The sequence below is a fragment of the Schistocerca serialis genome, chromosome 3 (genome assembly GCF_023864345.2).
Source record: "Schistocerca serialis cubense isolate TAMUIC-IGC-003099 chromosome 3, iqSchSeri2.2, whole genome shotgun sequence".
In the NCBI taxonomy this organism is placed as follows: domain Eukaryota; kingdom Metazoa; phylum Arthropoda; class Insecta; order Orthoptera; family Acrididae; genus Schistocerca; species Schistocerca serialis.
In genome coordinates, this window is record NC_064640.1 from 448,993,044 (window position 1) to 449,009,330 (window position 16,287).

The 16,287-nt window shown below is 43.4% G+C and overlaps 1 protein-coding gene across 1 annotated transcript in view; it reads left to right on the plus strand.

Moving 5' to 3' along the window:
* The window catches only part of LOC126470914 (uncharacterized), a 445,629-nt gene that overhangs the window by 187,673 nt on the left and 241,669 nt on the right, over positions 1 to 16,287 (plus strand). The window contains exon 3 of the mRNA XM_050098944.1: positions 10,055 to 10,087. Coding sequence (XP_049954901.1) covers positions 10,055 to 10,087 — 33 coding nt within the window. The remainder of the gene's footprint in view (positions 1 to 10,054; positions 10,088 to 16,287) is intronic.

Consider the following 16,287-nt stretch of genomic DNA (forward strand, 5'->3'; position numbering starts at 1 on the left):
ACAACAACCCTCATCCTGCACAGGACGTAGTCACACATGCTCCTCCTTTGAGCTATCAAATTTTGCTTCCCCACTCCTCTTCAACCGACATGGAACCCAATGACTTCTTCCCCATTGGACAGATGAACAAACCACTGCGTGACATGAATGATGAAGAGGTGATTTCCGAGATGGAATGCTTTCTGAACAACCAAAATGCAGACTTCTTACAATCAAGGTCTCGACCGAGTCATACGAGCGATATCGGGAAACTAAGGTTACGAGGCTTGTAACTACTCCTCGGAATTGAGTTTTTCACAGTTGGTACCACTGTTGTGCACATTGAAACGAATGAGTGGTAATGGAATTAGATAATTTTCTTGTTGCAGATTGTTCATTTACCAATGTTTCCGAACTATCGAGTGTTAAAAAACTGAAATGAAGAACTGTTTGTGTGTGATAAATTTGGTGCCAGTCTTCATTATAGAACAACTTGTAGTTCGTATATTCAAAAAATGTTCGTTAATTTACAGGCTAAACCAAGGATATATGATTCAATTTCGCTCCAGAACGAGGAGAAAACTAGATTGTCTTTCTTTGTGTGGTAATGACATTTTTATTTAAGTTTTTGAGTTCACTGTAATGGCTAAACTCCGGGATAATCTATTCCTTTAACACTGAAAGATAGTGAGACACTACTGAGTCACAAAAGTTTAATGATAATGGGAGGAAAAATCACTAGTATTGTGCATGAAACAAACGCTTTTAAAAAGTTACCAACTGTTTGGCGAGACTTCTCGTTTTTCAACGGTTGAATTCTGATATGGATATAGAAGCCTACACCCGGTTTCTGCTAGTCACGAGCTTCAATCAACAATTAGTGATAGTTAGAAACTGTTACGTTAGAAAAGACGATAGTTGGTCAACATGTAACTGCATATGTATTCAGTGGAAGCTGCTTCCGCCTGAAAATCCCATGTCGTGGCGATAACTTGACTTCATATAGCCGGCCGTTGTGGCCGAGCGGTTCTAGGCGCTTCCGTCTGGAATCTAGCGACCGCTACGGTCGCAGGTTCGAATCCTGCCTCGGACATGGATGTATGTGATGTCCTTAGGTTGAAGTAGTTCTAAGTTCTAGGGGACTGATGACGTCAGAAGTCCCATAGTGCTCAGAGCCATTTGATTTGAACTTCATATACAAACTGCTTCCGTAAACAAATTCACACACTTTGTAAAGAACTTACTGAATAACGACACTTTACGAGTAATATACTGATATTTTTTCCGGTGCGTTCTACCAATCAGCTATCATAGGGTTTATTCACATGAACTATCACACAATCAAGATGTGACAGACTATTTTCAAAATAAAATATTCCCACAATTTAAACAATAGAAGCATGCTAACCGCTCGAAGAGCTGTACAAAACACAGCCTAAGCTCATCGGCGAAGCCTGGGATCTGATTACTCATGCACGACGATGCGCTTACTGGAAGCGAAACGCATCCGCCTTTTTTGTGTGTGAGCTGGAAATGGGCAGGAGCCATCTACCGCCGCTGCCATCTCCGCAGCGCCCGTGTAAAGTAATTTAGGGGCACAATCGACAGGGTAAATTAGGAGCCCTGAGCTGTTAATTGAACTTCGGTTTTCTCAACTAGGAAATCTACTTGCTAGCCCTACATTCCACCACTCCAGCAGTTAACGTGCTGACGAAGGGCACGAAGAGGAGTTGCGTAATTCGTTTCTTCGTCTCAAGACATTTGAAAACGCCGTAAGGTGGCGCAGTAGCTAAGCCGCTAATCTCTAATTGTTGAAGAAAAATGAAGTAAGATGAGGATTTGACGTCCAGTCGATGAGGAGCTCTTCAGAGACGGTTGTATTTTGAAAAAATACGGTTCAAATTTAGACCAGTACCGTGATTCAGTGTTTCAGTGGTTTCCTTAAAATATTTCTGGCGAATGCTTGGAAGATTCCTTCAAGAAGGCCACGGCTGTTTCCCTTATCTAGCCTTTTTCTTACCGTGCTACTGCTCTATCTACGACAACATAAATGAGAAGACCAAAAACATTCTTTCGTTAGTTGAGCTGGAAACCTGTGATTTCTTCAGGAATTCTTTCTCCGTGGCTTGCTACGTTCACGTTGTCTGGATCCTGTCATCTCACACGTCACAGATGTGTGCAATTTTTTGGCACTGTTCTTAAGCTTTTTGTTTCATTTGGTTGAATACTGAACCATCAACAGCCATGTAGTAACAGCTGATTCCACTGTATCCAGCAATAAAAGTAATGTTTACCTCAACAATGTTCTGTGAATCATCGTTATTGTTCGCGTTCTGTGCTCGCTGGACTCACCATGTTAGTGTAACCATTGGTATTAATTCCCAGTCTGAAATAATTCAGTGATGGTCATGGCAGAAATTCATTTTTCAGTGGGTGTGAATTTTCGATTATTGGTGTTTGAGTAACAAATGAAGCAATAAATGGGAAACTTGTTACCCGTAACTGACTGTTCTAAACTGAAGCCTTCCTTTGTGCGCGTCATTATCCGATCCTAAATATATTCTCAAAGTACAGGGAGTTTCAAAAAGAATATACCTATTTGTAATGCATATATTTATTAAACTTTAAGACATACGAATATGAAACTTCACACACATATTTATGAACCTCTCAAGTTCAGATTCCAGGTGTTAAATATGTCCTCCATCAGCGACACGAACAATATCACATCGATACTCAAATTCCTCCCATATTCGGGCAAGCATGTCCTTCGTCACTGATGTTATGGCAGTACGGATCCGGTTCTTCAACTCTTCCAGGTTCTGTGGGAGTGGTGGTACATAAACGTTGTCTTTAAGGAAACCTCACAGAAAGAAGTCAGAAGGTATCAAATACGGTGACCGTGGAGCCCAGCTCAGACATTTTAAGTCGCCAGCTTCTTGACGACCAGTCCAACGGTTCGGTAGAGTTTCATTCAGATTTTCACGCACTTGGCGACTCCAGTGAGGGGGTGCCCCGTCTTGTTGAAAAATGAAGTTGTCTTCGTGCAGCCTCGGAAAAATCAGTTTTGTAACATAGCGAGATACTGCTGACCGTTAACCGTGTTTCCATCAAACAAGAATGGGCCGTAAACAGATGATCGGGATATCGTACAAAACACATTGACCTCGTACATGTCCAATGGCTGCATGTGTGTTCTGTAGGCCCCTAATTCGAACATTGTGTTTGTTTACCTGACCACTAACATCGAAAGTCGCTTCATCACTGAACATGATGCGCTGTGTGGAAGTGTTATCATTGTCAGTAGCATCAAGAATCTCGTTACAAAATGCCACACGTTTGCGTTTGTCATTAGGACACAGAGCTTGTAACAGCTGTAACTTGTACGGCTCCATAACCAACCTACGTCTCAAATCACGCCAAATAGTTGTTGTAGGCATTTACAGCTCCCGACTGGCACGACGAGTTGATTTTGAAAGACTACGTTGGACAGCAGTTTGAATTCGTGCAACATTTTCTTCCGGAACATGAGGGCGGCCAGGACTCTTTACTTTACAGACACTTCCTGTATCTAGAATCTGACGATACCATCTGCGAATGTTCCACCCATTCGGAACATCAATTTGGTACCTCAACCTGAAACGTCTTTGCACTGTAATCACGGAACTGCACTTTGCAAACTCGAGGATACAAAATGATTTCTGCTGCGGAGTAGCCATTTTAAACATCTGACGGCAACCAAGCAAAAAAAAAAAAAAAAAAAAAAAAAAATTCAAATGTGTGTGTGTGTGAAATATTATGGGACTTAACTGCTAAGGTCATCAGTCCCTAAGCTTACACACTACTTAACCTAAATTATCCTAAGGACAAACACACACACCCATGCCCAAGGGAGGACTCGAACCTCCGCCGGGACCAGCCGCACCGTCCATGATCGCAGCGCCTCAGACCGCTCGGCTAATCCCGCGCGGCACCAAGCAAAACAGAAGACTAATAGAAACTTGTAACACATAGTTGGAGGGTAAAGTAGGATAGCATTTGAATTGGTGATGAGAAGGTGAGTAATGTAATATTGCTACTTCGGCGGGAGTGTTACAACATACTACGCAGCTAGTCGTGAACCAGGCCGAGGGTGTTCGCAACGTACACCGGTAACTTCCTTCCACCGGCTAACAGTTAATGTGCACAATGACTTTCGCGTTCTACAGTGGAATGGTTCAAATGGCTCAGAGCACTATGGGACTTAACTTCTGAGGTCATCAGTCCCCTAGACTTAGAACTACTTAAACCTAACCAACCTGAGGACATCACACACACCCATGCCCGAGGCAGGATTCGAAGCTGCGACCGTAGCGGTCGCGCGGTTCCAAACTGTAGCACCTAGAACCGCTCGGCCACCCCGGCCGGCACAGTGGAATGAACGCGGTTTTGAAACTTCCTTACAAATTAAAACTGTGCCTGACTGGGACTCGATCCCGGAGCGTTGTCTTCCGCGGGCAATGATCTTAGCAACTGAGCTATTCAGGCAAGCCCTCACAGCCCCACGTTGACCAGTTTATCTTTTCTTCCTTCCAAAGTTCATAGAATCCCTACTGAATACCCAGCAAGAATACTACTCGTGGGAGAAAGAATGCTGCAGAGAAATGGATCAGCCGCATCTTAGGCAACTGTTTGCAGAATGAATCTCTTACACTGCAATAGATAGTGCACGCTTTCGTAACTTCCTGGCAGAGTAAAACAGAGTGTGTAGCCTCTAGCTAATGTACAGTCCTATTGGCTAAACGTCCTTGCGTTTCTTAACACGATTCCACAGTGGGTCCGTCTCGTGCGCAAAGAAAAAGTGCTGGGTCAGAGCTCCCCTTAGTGTGAGTGGAACGTGGGGTGCCATACGTGCCACCACTTATCACCCGTCAACAAGCCTCGCGTGTGTTTTGAAGACTCCGGCTTGGCAAATATACGACGCATGCTCACGCTCTGATTGAATAGAAAACAGCAGGCGCGTCGGGCGTGTTTTACGGCGCGGCGCGACGTCTAATTCATATTTCGGCGCGAAGGCATCCCGCCGCGGCATTGTCCACTCGGCACGTATTTCACAGTCGCCGCTGTCGCGCCTCGAAATTACTCCGTGATTTAGTTGCTGCTGTCTTCCTCCGCCGCTCTTTCCGTAATACACTCTGCGGGGTCCTTTATGTCCCACTATCTATCGATCTTCAAGTCTTCCGGTCTTCCATCTCTATCTGAAACCCCCGTTACGTATAGTAAATACTGCACTTTTGGGGTTTATCTGCAATACTTTCCAATCTCCCGTCGTCTGCCTCGTTACCTGTTGCACCACATTACAGATATTTTCATGATAGTCAAAGGATTCTTTTAAAAATAGTTCTTAATCCGACCCTTTGTTAATCACAAATTTGATTCATTTAGTAGAAGTATCTGTTAGCAGAAAACATAATATAAGACAGCTGGGAAAGCATTTAAGAAAATGCCACCTTGAATAACGGTGGGAAACTTACATCTGTAAGTGGATATTAATACAATATGTGGTGTGTCCACCCTTCCCCTCTGTGTCAGCATGAGTTCTGCTGGGAACGCTTTCAGTGAGGGATCTGAATATTTCAATAGCAGCCCATTCTTCCTCAGGAGCCGAAACCAAAGAAGGCAGTGGTGCTAAACGCTGGGGTCTGAAGTGAAGTCGACGTTCTAACTAATCCCAAAGGTGTTCCATTCGGTTGAGGTCGGGACTCTGTACAGGATAGTCCGTTTAAGTAATGTTAACGCCCACTCGTTTCCAATCATCCACTGCCCAGTGGCGTCACTCTTTACACCACCGCAAGCGTCGCGTAGCACTGACTGCAGAAATGTAAGGCGTATGAGGAGCTGCTCGCCCATTGTACCCTATTCTCATTAACTTCCAAGGCTAGGTGGGCTGCTGGTAGAGCTCTGGAACTCAAGCGTCTTTCTTTCTACTGATTTCATGCGATATTTTACAACCACCCCTATCCATCAGTACATAAGTCTGCCTCGTTTAACAGTGGTTGTGGCTTCGCGTTTCCACATCACAGTTACACCACTAACAGCCGACTTGTGCAGCATTAGGAGGGTTGAAATGTCCCTGGTGGATTTGTTACTCAGGTGACATCCAGTTACTAGTCGACGTTCGAAGTTACTGAGCTCTTCTGATCGACCCATTCTGCTGTTTTTGCTTCTCTACCAACATCACACTACCGCTCGCCTCCTTTCATACTGACGGATGCGCCTCTCGTGACATCTGGTGCTCAGTTCCGCATTACATATGGGTGTCCGGATACAGTCGACAGTCACTCATAAAATTACACCTCTTGTAAAATCAAGAAAGAATAATCGGCAGATTAATTGGTAACAAAACGCTTATACTACCAGTACACACATATGCCTCGGAAACTTGGTCATTAATCTCAAAAGATATTATAATTCTGCATGGCTTTCAAAGACCGGTACTTCGAAGAATCGTGGCCCAAACTGTGAAAGACGAAGATGGAGGAGGTGCACAGTCGTGTGCTGGACGCTGTGTGTAAAGACTCACCTATTAGAAGAAAAGTGAAAATAGCGAGATTTTGATGGATGAGCACATGGCATGCGTGAGTGAAGTGGAAGATAAGGATATTAGAAGAGATATAGGGGTTCCAAGAAGATGGTGTCGACAGAGAGCCAGCTGGATGGGTGAAGTCAAGGAGGACCTGCAGAAGATGAGCTGTAGAGGATGAAAGCTCGAGCATTTGATTATGATGGTTGCCGGCGAACTGTTGAGGAGGCGAAGGTTCACAACGGACAGCAGAGCCACAGAAGAAGAACTGAAAAAGGAATAACACAAATTGATCTTATGATTCCATCGCGATCTTGTAAATAGGGTTCATTCAGTAAATTTAATACGACCATCTCTCTCTCCTCACTTTCATCCCATCGTATGGCGTCCACTATTTTCACTAGCTGGGAAAATTTATATTTATATCAACTTTGAAACCTGCTTGTGCAGCTTAGCGCTAATCCGACATGCGTGCCGGCCGGAGTGGCCGAGCGGTTCTAGGCACTTCAGTCTGGAACTGCGATACCGCTACGGTCGCAGTTTCGAATCCTGTCTCGGGCATGGATGTGTGTGATGTCCTTAGGTTAGTTAGGTTTAAGTAGTTCTAAGTCTAGGCGACTGATGACCTCAGATGTTCAGTCCCATAGTGTTCAGAGTCATTTGAACCGACATGCGTCTGGCTCACCTTCCTGTCTTGTAAGCTACCGCGCTGAGCATTAAGCTGTCCGACCTGGTTCGGTCGAATACAGCCATCGTGAATTCAAAAGCATTTCGCCCTCTTAGTCAAATTACTTTCTGTCCAATATCGATAAATATGTATTCTGGTTGAAAACTAGATATGATTATGAGTCAACGTGTGGAAACGACATGTGTTGACAAATATTCAATCAAACTTCTTCCAGAACTCTTAAGGCATTTGCTACTGAGAAGTTACGCACACGTTAATCTATAGTTTGCACGGGAGATGGTACATTGCTAACAAAGAAATCACACCATTACCTATCCACACACTTACTAGAATGCGAGAGTCTCAGTGGAATGACAAATTTAACTGTGACAGACACAGCTGGCATGGTTATACCACAAGTTGAAGCAGATCCACTGACGCATTTAAACTCATAAGTGAAAAGAATCGCAAAAAACACACACAGGAATGAACGTCTGATATACAAGCGATATTTGAATGTGTGGGCAGAGTGTCGCTGGTGATCGTACAGAACACGCCAGACTATAAACCATATGAGGTATACCAGCTGCACTGAACGAACTCTTGCATGAGTTTATCTGACGCTGATGAAGCGAGGTGACGTCAGTTGGAGCACTCGACTGGCAACCAAGCCGGTTAGTTTACGTGCTCTTCACAGTCGTTGGCTGACCCCGACACAAAAATGTTGGGTATGAAGCCAGCTGATATCGAAAGCACTGCCGGTGAAGGTGACTAACTGCTCAATTTAGCTCCATTCAGTTTCGCTCCACATTACTTCTGCAATCTCTTTAAATGTTTATACAACGATGATCTTTGGAAATCAAATGTCAAGTGGATTACAGCTCGAAATATGAAAGAGAAACTGTAGGATACAAATGGCCATCATGTGTTCGGCGATGAAAGATTTCATCATTATGTCCACAAAGAACGCGGGATGCCAATCACAACCGAAGAGATATCAGTAGTGGTTCTTTCATTTAAAACAAAGCAGATACTTCAACAGCAAAAAGTAAAGTTTTCAGACGCAGAAATCCATTCCTAACGTCGTGAGCACGAAATGTAATTTTAAAATTCCATAACAAGGTTTTCTACGGATATAAGAGCGGACTGTTAAGAGACAGGTTTGGCTTTGGAGAAAGGTGCGAATAAAATCAGGAATGAAACACAAACGTGGAGAGGGCGGCAATGTCATTGGAGGCTGAGTACTCCTCTGTAAAATGATAGAACAGGAAACTCACGTTGGTTTTGCTAAGGAACTGTATCTGCATTCGGCTTAAGTAGTTTAAGAAAATCACGACAGTTGTCTGGGACCGCGCGGGATTAGCCGAGCGGTCTTAGGCGGCTGATCCCGGCTGAGGTTCGAGTCCTCCCTCGGGCATGGGTGTGTGTGTTTGTCCTTAGGAAATTCAGGTTAAGTAGTGTGTAAGCTTAGGGACTGATGACCTTAGCAGTTAAGTCCCATAAGATTTCACACACATTTGAACATTTTTTTTAGTTCTCTTGGTGGCTAAGCGATCGCAAATCGGAACTCAATTCTATCTCAGTAAGAGAGGGATACGGGAGGGCGTCGGCTATTAGCTGTCGAAAGAAACCGTCTCAGCATTTCAGTGTCTTACCCATTTTAAAAGCTGGTTCGGCAATAGTTTACAATCACTTTGTTGATACAAACGGAGTTACTAGCCACAAAGATTAAGTGGCGTCCATTACATATTGTGGATACAGAAGACCCACGCAGACAATAGAGTGACGTGAATAATAAGTAGGTAGGTCAAAATCTAATCAAAGCTCTTGAGGTGACCTGCAGTTATATATGTGTGTATCATCGCCTCATAATAGCCAACCTTTGACTTCCAGCAAATTAGTGTTCTGCGCCTTTTCTTTTTCCTTTTATCTAGTGTGAGAGGCATCTTATTACAAAAAGTACATAAATACAAATTATAACTAACGGAGAACAATAATTTATGTGTCACTGTTGTAAATATTATGAGGAATTGTTTGCTTGTTGCCGTTCAGGCAAGTGGGAGGCTTATCGGAAGCAGTTCGCTATTGTTCGCGTAAGAAATTAGCGTTAGTGTATTAAAGGGTTTTCCTGCAGACTGATATAAGGAAAACATTGAACCTAAATAGTGAGGCTATCTTTCAATATGAGCGCAGCTCTTCCCAACTCTGACTTCACCATTTTACCTCCACTCCACCTTTTCACGTGATTAATGCGCCGTCAGTCGCAGCAGTGAATGTTTCACTTCCCTATCGAAAATTTGCTTAGTACTTCCATATGTTGTGTGGAAGGTATCGACTGAACCGTAATAAATGTATTTTTCACGTTTCATTACATTCATCTTTCCACTGTGGACACACACACACACACACACACACACACACACACACACACACACACTCTCTCTCTCTCTCTCTCTCTCTCTCTCTCTCTCCCCCCCCCCCCCCCCCCCACTTCGCTTCACTTACTTCACTTCTTGATATCTGGCGCAGGTACATGTGTAAAGAGCAGTACTCTTACATGCAAAAAAATCGTTTAATCAAAAAAAACTTACACCTCTTTTCGGTGTAAGGGTCAAGTTAATTAATTTTTTTGAATTGTCTCCTATTTGCAGTCGCTCTTAATAAATGAAACACAAGTACTGACAGTCTTTGGCCCTCTATAAATTTGAAAATTAGCAAGAACCACTCTTCTTAGAAATTTGCTGGTGATACTGCTATAATATGCATGCATGTCTTCTCACAAAATGTCTCTCGTTAAGATTTCGTGTGGATCCGTACTTTCCTCACCAAAGTGTTTTGTGTTTCAGGTACCAGGAAGAGGCACTGTGCTGGTCTGACAGGTGAGTATCGTCACGTCCGTCGGCCATGTTTCCTAAACAAACTTTCAGACAAAGCCCCGCATACCGTGCTGTCTAGAGCGAAGAAATTCCGTGGACGCGTTAGCGTTCTTCTCATGTGGCGGTAAAACAGTAACACACATTAGCTCGAGCTCAGAAACCTACCGCTGAAGCGATGGTCCGTTACCCATAAATGTGCTGTGCAGACACACTCCACTCATATGAAGTTTACTCAAAGCCGAGTACACCAGAGATGTATTTCTGTCAGACTAGTCTGTTACAACTGTATTTAAGATGTTCGTAGAACTATAAATCGGTACCACACGTGCACTGAACACTACCGACGTGTCGAACATAAATGATTAGAATTACATATTTCCAGTGCGGACTGAGCAGCCTCTTATGAATGGCAACGATAAGATGTATAAGGCAGTGCAGAAACCCGACGTACGTTGTCAAACGAGGGATCACTATTCTTCGTCTTTCAGAAAAGTGCACCATTACCAAGTTACGGAATAAGAACGAGAACCAAAAATGATTCTTACGTGAATGCTGTTGCTCGTGCTGTGAAATTCTAACTCGTGCAGTAACAGTTCAACTGCAGTGTTGCATGTGTAACTGGCAAAGTTGTAAACCTGAAATTGGCCCACAACGTGATACTTTGGTTTGGGTGATTGACATTCGCAAGACAGTGTGTTTCCGTAGACGGCCATCCAGTGTTCTCTAAGCGCTGAAATATTCCCACCAAGTGTTTTGTTCTTTGACCTCACAGTTCACCAGCTTCTGCTGCGCTGTGTGCACGAACTCCCTTTTCCAGGAAACCCCTAAAAACAAAAATAGACTCGGCCTGAACAGACCATGAAGGCCCAACGGTACCGACCGGCCGCCGTGTCATCCTCAGCCCACAAGCGTCACTGAATGTGGATAGGGAGGGGGATGTGGTCAGCACACCGCTCCTCCGACCGTATGTCAGTTTACGAGACCGGAGCCGCTACTTCTAAATCAAATAGCTCCTTAATTTGCCCACAAGGACTGAGTGTATCCCGCTTGCCAACAGCGCTCGGCAGACCGGATGGTCGCCATCCAAGTGCTAACCCAGCCCGACAGCGCTTAACTTCGGTGATCTGACGGGGAGTTGTGTTACCACTGTGGCAAGGCCGTTGGTCGAGGAAACCCCTAGCATCAAGAAAAAGGTACCTGCTGGTGAAATGAGTTCCCTGATGCTGGCAGTAACATGTCGATTATCGAGAAGTCGTTGGGGGTCTCGCTCAATTTGAATCATATTCCTGGCTGAGTTTGCGTGAAACGCTGTAGAGGTGAATACTGCCCTACAGACGAAAATCAGATGAGATGATGTTGGCGCTATTAGATGCTACCGTGGATTCCATCTATTCGAAATAGTGATCACTCTCAAATACCAACCACAATGTCAAAAATGTTGTATAACGTGACAAAGGATAGTTCAGAGAACATTTTGCTAGAATTGTTTTCTGGAAACAAGGAAGCTCGTTTCCCTCATCTGACTCTTAGCCATACAAGACCATATATGAACTGTTCGTTACTTACCAGCGTATTGTCCGTGATACATGTCCGGTTTTGAATTAACTATGGACTACAATGAGATGATCACTCTGCAGTGGCGTGTGCGCTGATATGAAACTTCCTAGCAGATTAAAACTGTGTTTTAATTCTGTGATTCTTGCTTGGGCCTAGTTTGGAATGGCATTGCTCTTTGAGACATTCATAACGTTTTCAACTTAGTACCATAAAGCTTAGATGCCTGCTGTTGAGAGTCTAAGACTGACTCTGTACACATAATATTAATTTATAGTATTATGTATTTAGCTGATTGTTGGCTACACTTCAGTGATTTTATGATGTTTAGTCATCACTGTAAAACATTTGTCTCTATGAGGTTTATAACGGAGACAGTAAACAGCCACAAGAATGATTTTAAAAAGTTTATTAAAATCAAACCATGACCGATTTCGGATTTCTTAAAAATCCGTCTTCAGATCGTTCTTAGGGATTTCCTTGTTTTCTTGCTTGGGCCTAGTTTGGTATTCGTAATTTGTTTGCAGCACTAGGATAGACAGAAAGTATTTTTGTACACTATTTTGTAATAGTTATTAGAGATACAGCTCTTTTGACCTCTATAAAAATATTTATGAAAATGTTTCAAAGTTAGTAAAATATGTAGTTTGTGGGAAACGTACGTGCTTTATGATTTTGCTTGACGAAATGGCCGTGTGTTTTTTATGAACTTTAAAAACATCACATAAGTGGACGAGCAATATGTGAGTGCTGTTAAGTTCATTGGAAAAGACTTTACACCAGACCTTTATGTTTAATGGCAGCACACACGATAAACATTTACAAAGTATAACCCAGCTTCACATGAGTAATATACTTTGTAAGAAATCCGAAACCGGTCATTGTTTGATTCAAAAAAACATTTTTAAACTGTACTTGTGGCTGATTTCTGTTTGAATTATAAACCTCAAATTATTTCAGCCACAGTTCTCAAAATTTCAGTTTTCGACTAAGTAGCATTTGTCTCTATAGTTGTCTCAGAAAAGTTTGTTTATAGAAATTTCCATATCAATATAATTCGTATTATTTATCGTTCAGTAGTTATATCGAAGTAGACAAACGAAAAAGAAGGCCTAGAATTTTTCTCCATGACAGACATATTAAGGGTTCTGTCAAATGAGACGGTGTAGCAGTAAAAGCTAGTGGTAACATGTTGAGCTAAAAAAATTACAATTAGAAATTGAAGTGCATCACTAGTTACACGAGTGATATTAAAGACTAATATAGTTAGTCTTATTACATTTAAGCCAGTGTGCCATGTAGCGACCTCTAAATGGCTGCTTGTAGCAAGACTCACAAACAAATCGTGTATATATTGTCTGTACACTCACTCATTCCAATTCATTTCGATAAAATCCGTGTATCTGATCTATGAAGGATATAACTAAGCAACTCGACGACACAAGATTATGTAGCGTGTATTAGAAATTGTCATATCGCTAATATTAAAGTAACACAGTTCATACGTTGTAGCGGTGGATGACTAGTTCTGGAAGAAACATGGTAGGACTACAGAAAATATTGCAGCAACAAATAAACGTATGCTTAAAAGCACACCAGACCCATTGGTATGGCGAGGTGGGCCAGTGGTCTGCCGTCACTGAGAATGGTCGTTAACGTCAAACGTCTGCTGAAGGCACTCACCAGAGCCAACCAGTTCTACTAACTCGTGATTTTTGTCATAGACAGACTGTGGTTGTATTTGAACTAGATACTGAGGTTAGATGACTCCTCTGAGTTCACTGTCTACTTCCTATGTTCAGAGGCAGATTTAAAATGCAACCAGGGTGTCCTCAGAACAGTAGCAGTTCGGGCGCAGTGCTTAGGGAGATCCGAGCGCTGCCCAACTAGAGAGAGAAGGAGAGCAGCGCACCGTGGGTACCAAACTAAAGCTGCTAATTTCCTGTAAGGTTCATCTTTCGACAGCAATGTTCCTAAAAATATTTTTCTCGAAGGTGTAGTCGCCAAGATTTAATCTTGAGTAACACAAGTATTCGTGATAGAGACTATCAGTCTTAACAAACTTTACATATTTTCAGTCCTTGTTCGTGAATCATGTTCGTAAAGTTCGCTGCAGTACGAGTGAAGTGTTGTTTCCTAATATTTTAGCATGGCCAAGTGATCCCAATTGTGCTCTATCAGCAGCCTGAATTGCGACTTTCAAACACCTTTAATATACTGCAAAATCCCAACAAGCATTACATCTTGCAGGAAACAGGCCTCCCACTTAGAATACGCGCTGCTCTCAAGTACGCCCTCAAGGAACCACCATAAAAAATGGTTGAAATCGTGTCTTCATGAAATAAGAACCTTATTACACAGTCTCTTAGGATGGGTTCTACATCATTCATTTCAACTGATCGCAACATGAGGTCACAAATTATAAAAATAGTAATTTATGTATTTGAGTGGTGTCTGTTCTATCGAATATGTCCGACAGAACAGACACCACTCAAATATATACTTCTCTGTAAGAGCGCGACGGCTCCTTGACGTTTGTTTCAGTGCGAATACCCTAATATCGTCCGAACTCCTACGGTAATCAATGATCTGCGAGAATGGGGTTAATGGAAGAGGGACGAAGCATTACAGCGTATGGTAAGTTCTAAATTTGAAAAGGGCGGGAACCGTGTCCGGATGGCCGAAGCGGTTACAGCAGCCGCTCATGAGAAGCGGTAAACCCGACTTCGAATCCCGGTCCGGCACAAACTGTCAACCTTTACCACTGCATTAGCACTCTGCCCTTTGTGGCTGGAAGTCACGACTTCCCACCCATAGTTTCCGTTTCTTTCCTCACTCTCTGTTTCATATAAATATAAAATAGTGGCATACACACTGAAATATTACGTATGCTGCATGAATTTACTACAGGGTGGGGCAAATAAAAGTGGCCCGGACGAGTGGATACGATTGGACGTGAATTTGTGACAGCATTAACGGAGGAGGAAAAGACCTGAAGTTACTTCCAACAACTGCCTATAAAGCCGGCCGAACTTTGGAGCACATGTAAACAATCTTCACGCTTGACAGTGTTGTCCACCCCAGTCACCTGATCTCTCAGTGTGCGAGAGCCCTTAAGTCTCAGGTGTATCGCAACAACCCTCATAGTCTTCAAGAACTGCAGCAGAACATTTGGGATGAGATTGCAGGAATTGCAGCAGTCCACCTTCGATCAGCCTTCAGCATCTTGCTAACCAGGGTCCATAAGTGCCAGGACATGAATGGTGGTCACTTGCAACATCTGCTATAGTCAGGTTAGTACTGTATTTCTTTTCTCTGCCGTTTTTCTTTGTACCCTGGAACTCTGTTCTTCGGGCCACTTTTATTTGCCTCACCCTGTACTTGTTAATAATACGGTATGAGTAGTCCCGCAGTTAATGATTTGCATTAATATCAGCCCAGTGCTTAGCTAGAGTGCAGACACGCAGTTCTAATCTGCCAGTGTTTCAGGTGCTGACAACTGTTTGCTGACAGGTGTCGCAATGTCTCCTTCCTTCCTGTCAGCCGTCGTTGTGTCTGTCATCTGCAGCGGATAAATTTCCGCGCGGGCTGATTCGGCGAGTGCCCCCATGCAGGCGGGCGTTTTTCAGTAGCGCGGTCCAACAATGCGGGCTACTGGAGCCAGCCGCACTATTTATTGGCCCACATTGCTGTCGCGTGGTGCAATATGTCGTACCTGAGAAATGTCCACCAACCGTCGAATCGTGCGATTAAAAGGAACATGTCTAACTGCGCACTGCATCACACATCGAGCAGGCTATGGTCCGTTCTCAGTTTCTGTTTGTCATTTATCTATTGGTAAAAATTTCCATCGTGATGGAAGGCGTGAACGCAGTCGTGTGATGACTTGAAATTATAAGTAACGATAAAAAGGTTTCCGTCTGAGGACGTTGCTGCAGCATATATGCAGGTATGTAAGCACCGACACAAAGGCAAGGGATTAATGTTGCATTTGTGTATTTGCAACATGCGCGTGATGAGTGCGGAAACGTGAACTATGGCGACGTTATTACCAAATGCGTCGAAACAGGACCAGCGTGCTGTTATTCTTTACTTGGCTTCCGAAAGACGAACATCGGTAGACATCCATGGGAGAGTGAGGTATATGTATGGGGCAGCATGTCTGTCGAAAACCAGACAAAAAGTGTGACAAGTTTCGCGCTGGTCGTGGTTCGACACAAGACGCCAGTCGATGTGGAAAGCCAACTTCATCCATTACGGACAAGTGAGGCACACTCAAGCACTTGCCCATAGTCCTCATCTCTCCCCATGCTATTATCGCGGCTTCGACTCCTTAAAAACGCCCTGATGGGCACAGCAGGCAGTTACGGACTTCTTCACGGTGTTTCACCAAATAAATACCTTCAACCTGGTGCGTCGGTGGGAGGTTGTCTCAATGCGCACGATTATTGTGCCTCATTGGCATACCGATTCTGGAATGTACAGTCTTCGAACGGTAACTTTTTATAGCCTTTGTATAAATAAGTTAGCCTCTGACTGCAAGAATCATCTTTAATATCCTTACTGCATTATCGATTTCAGGACTGGCAACCCCATCATCAGATGCACCTTGTATGTACATATCTAATCGCTGTTATGTATAATTTCCA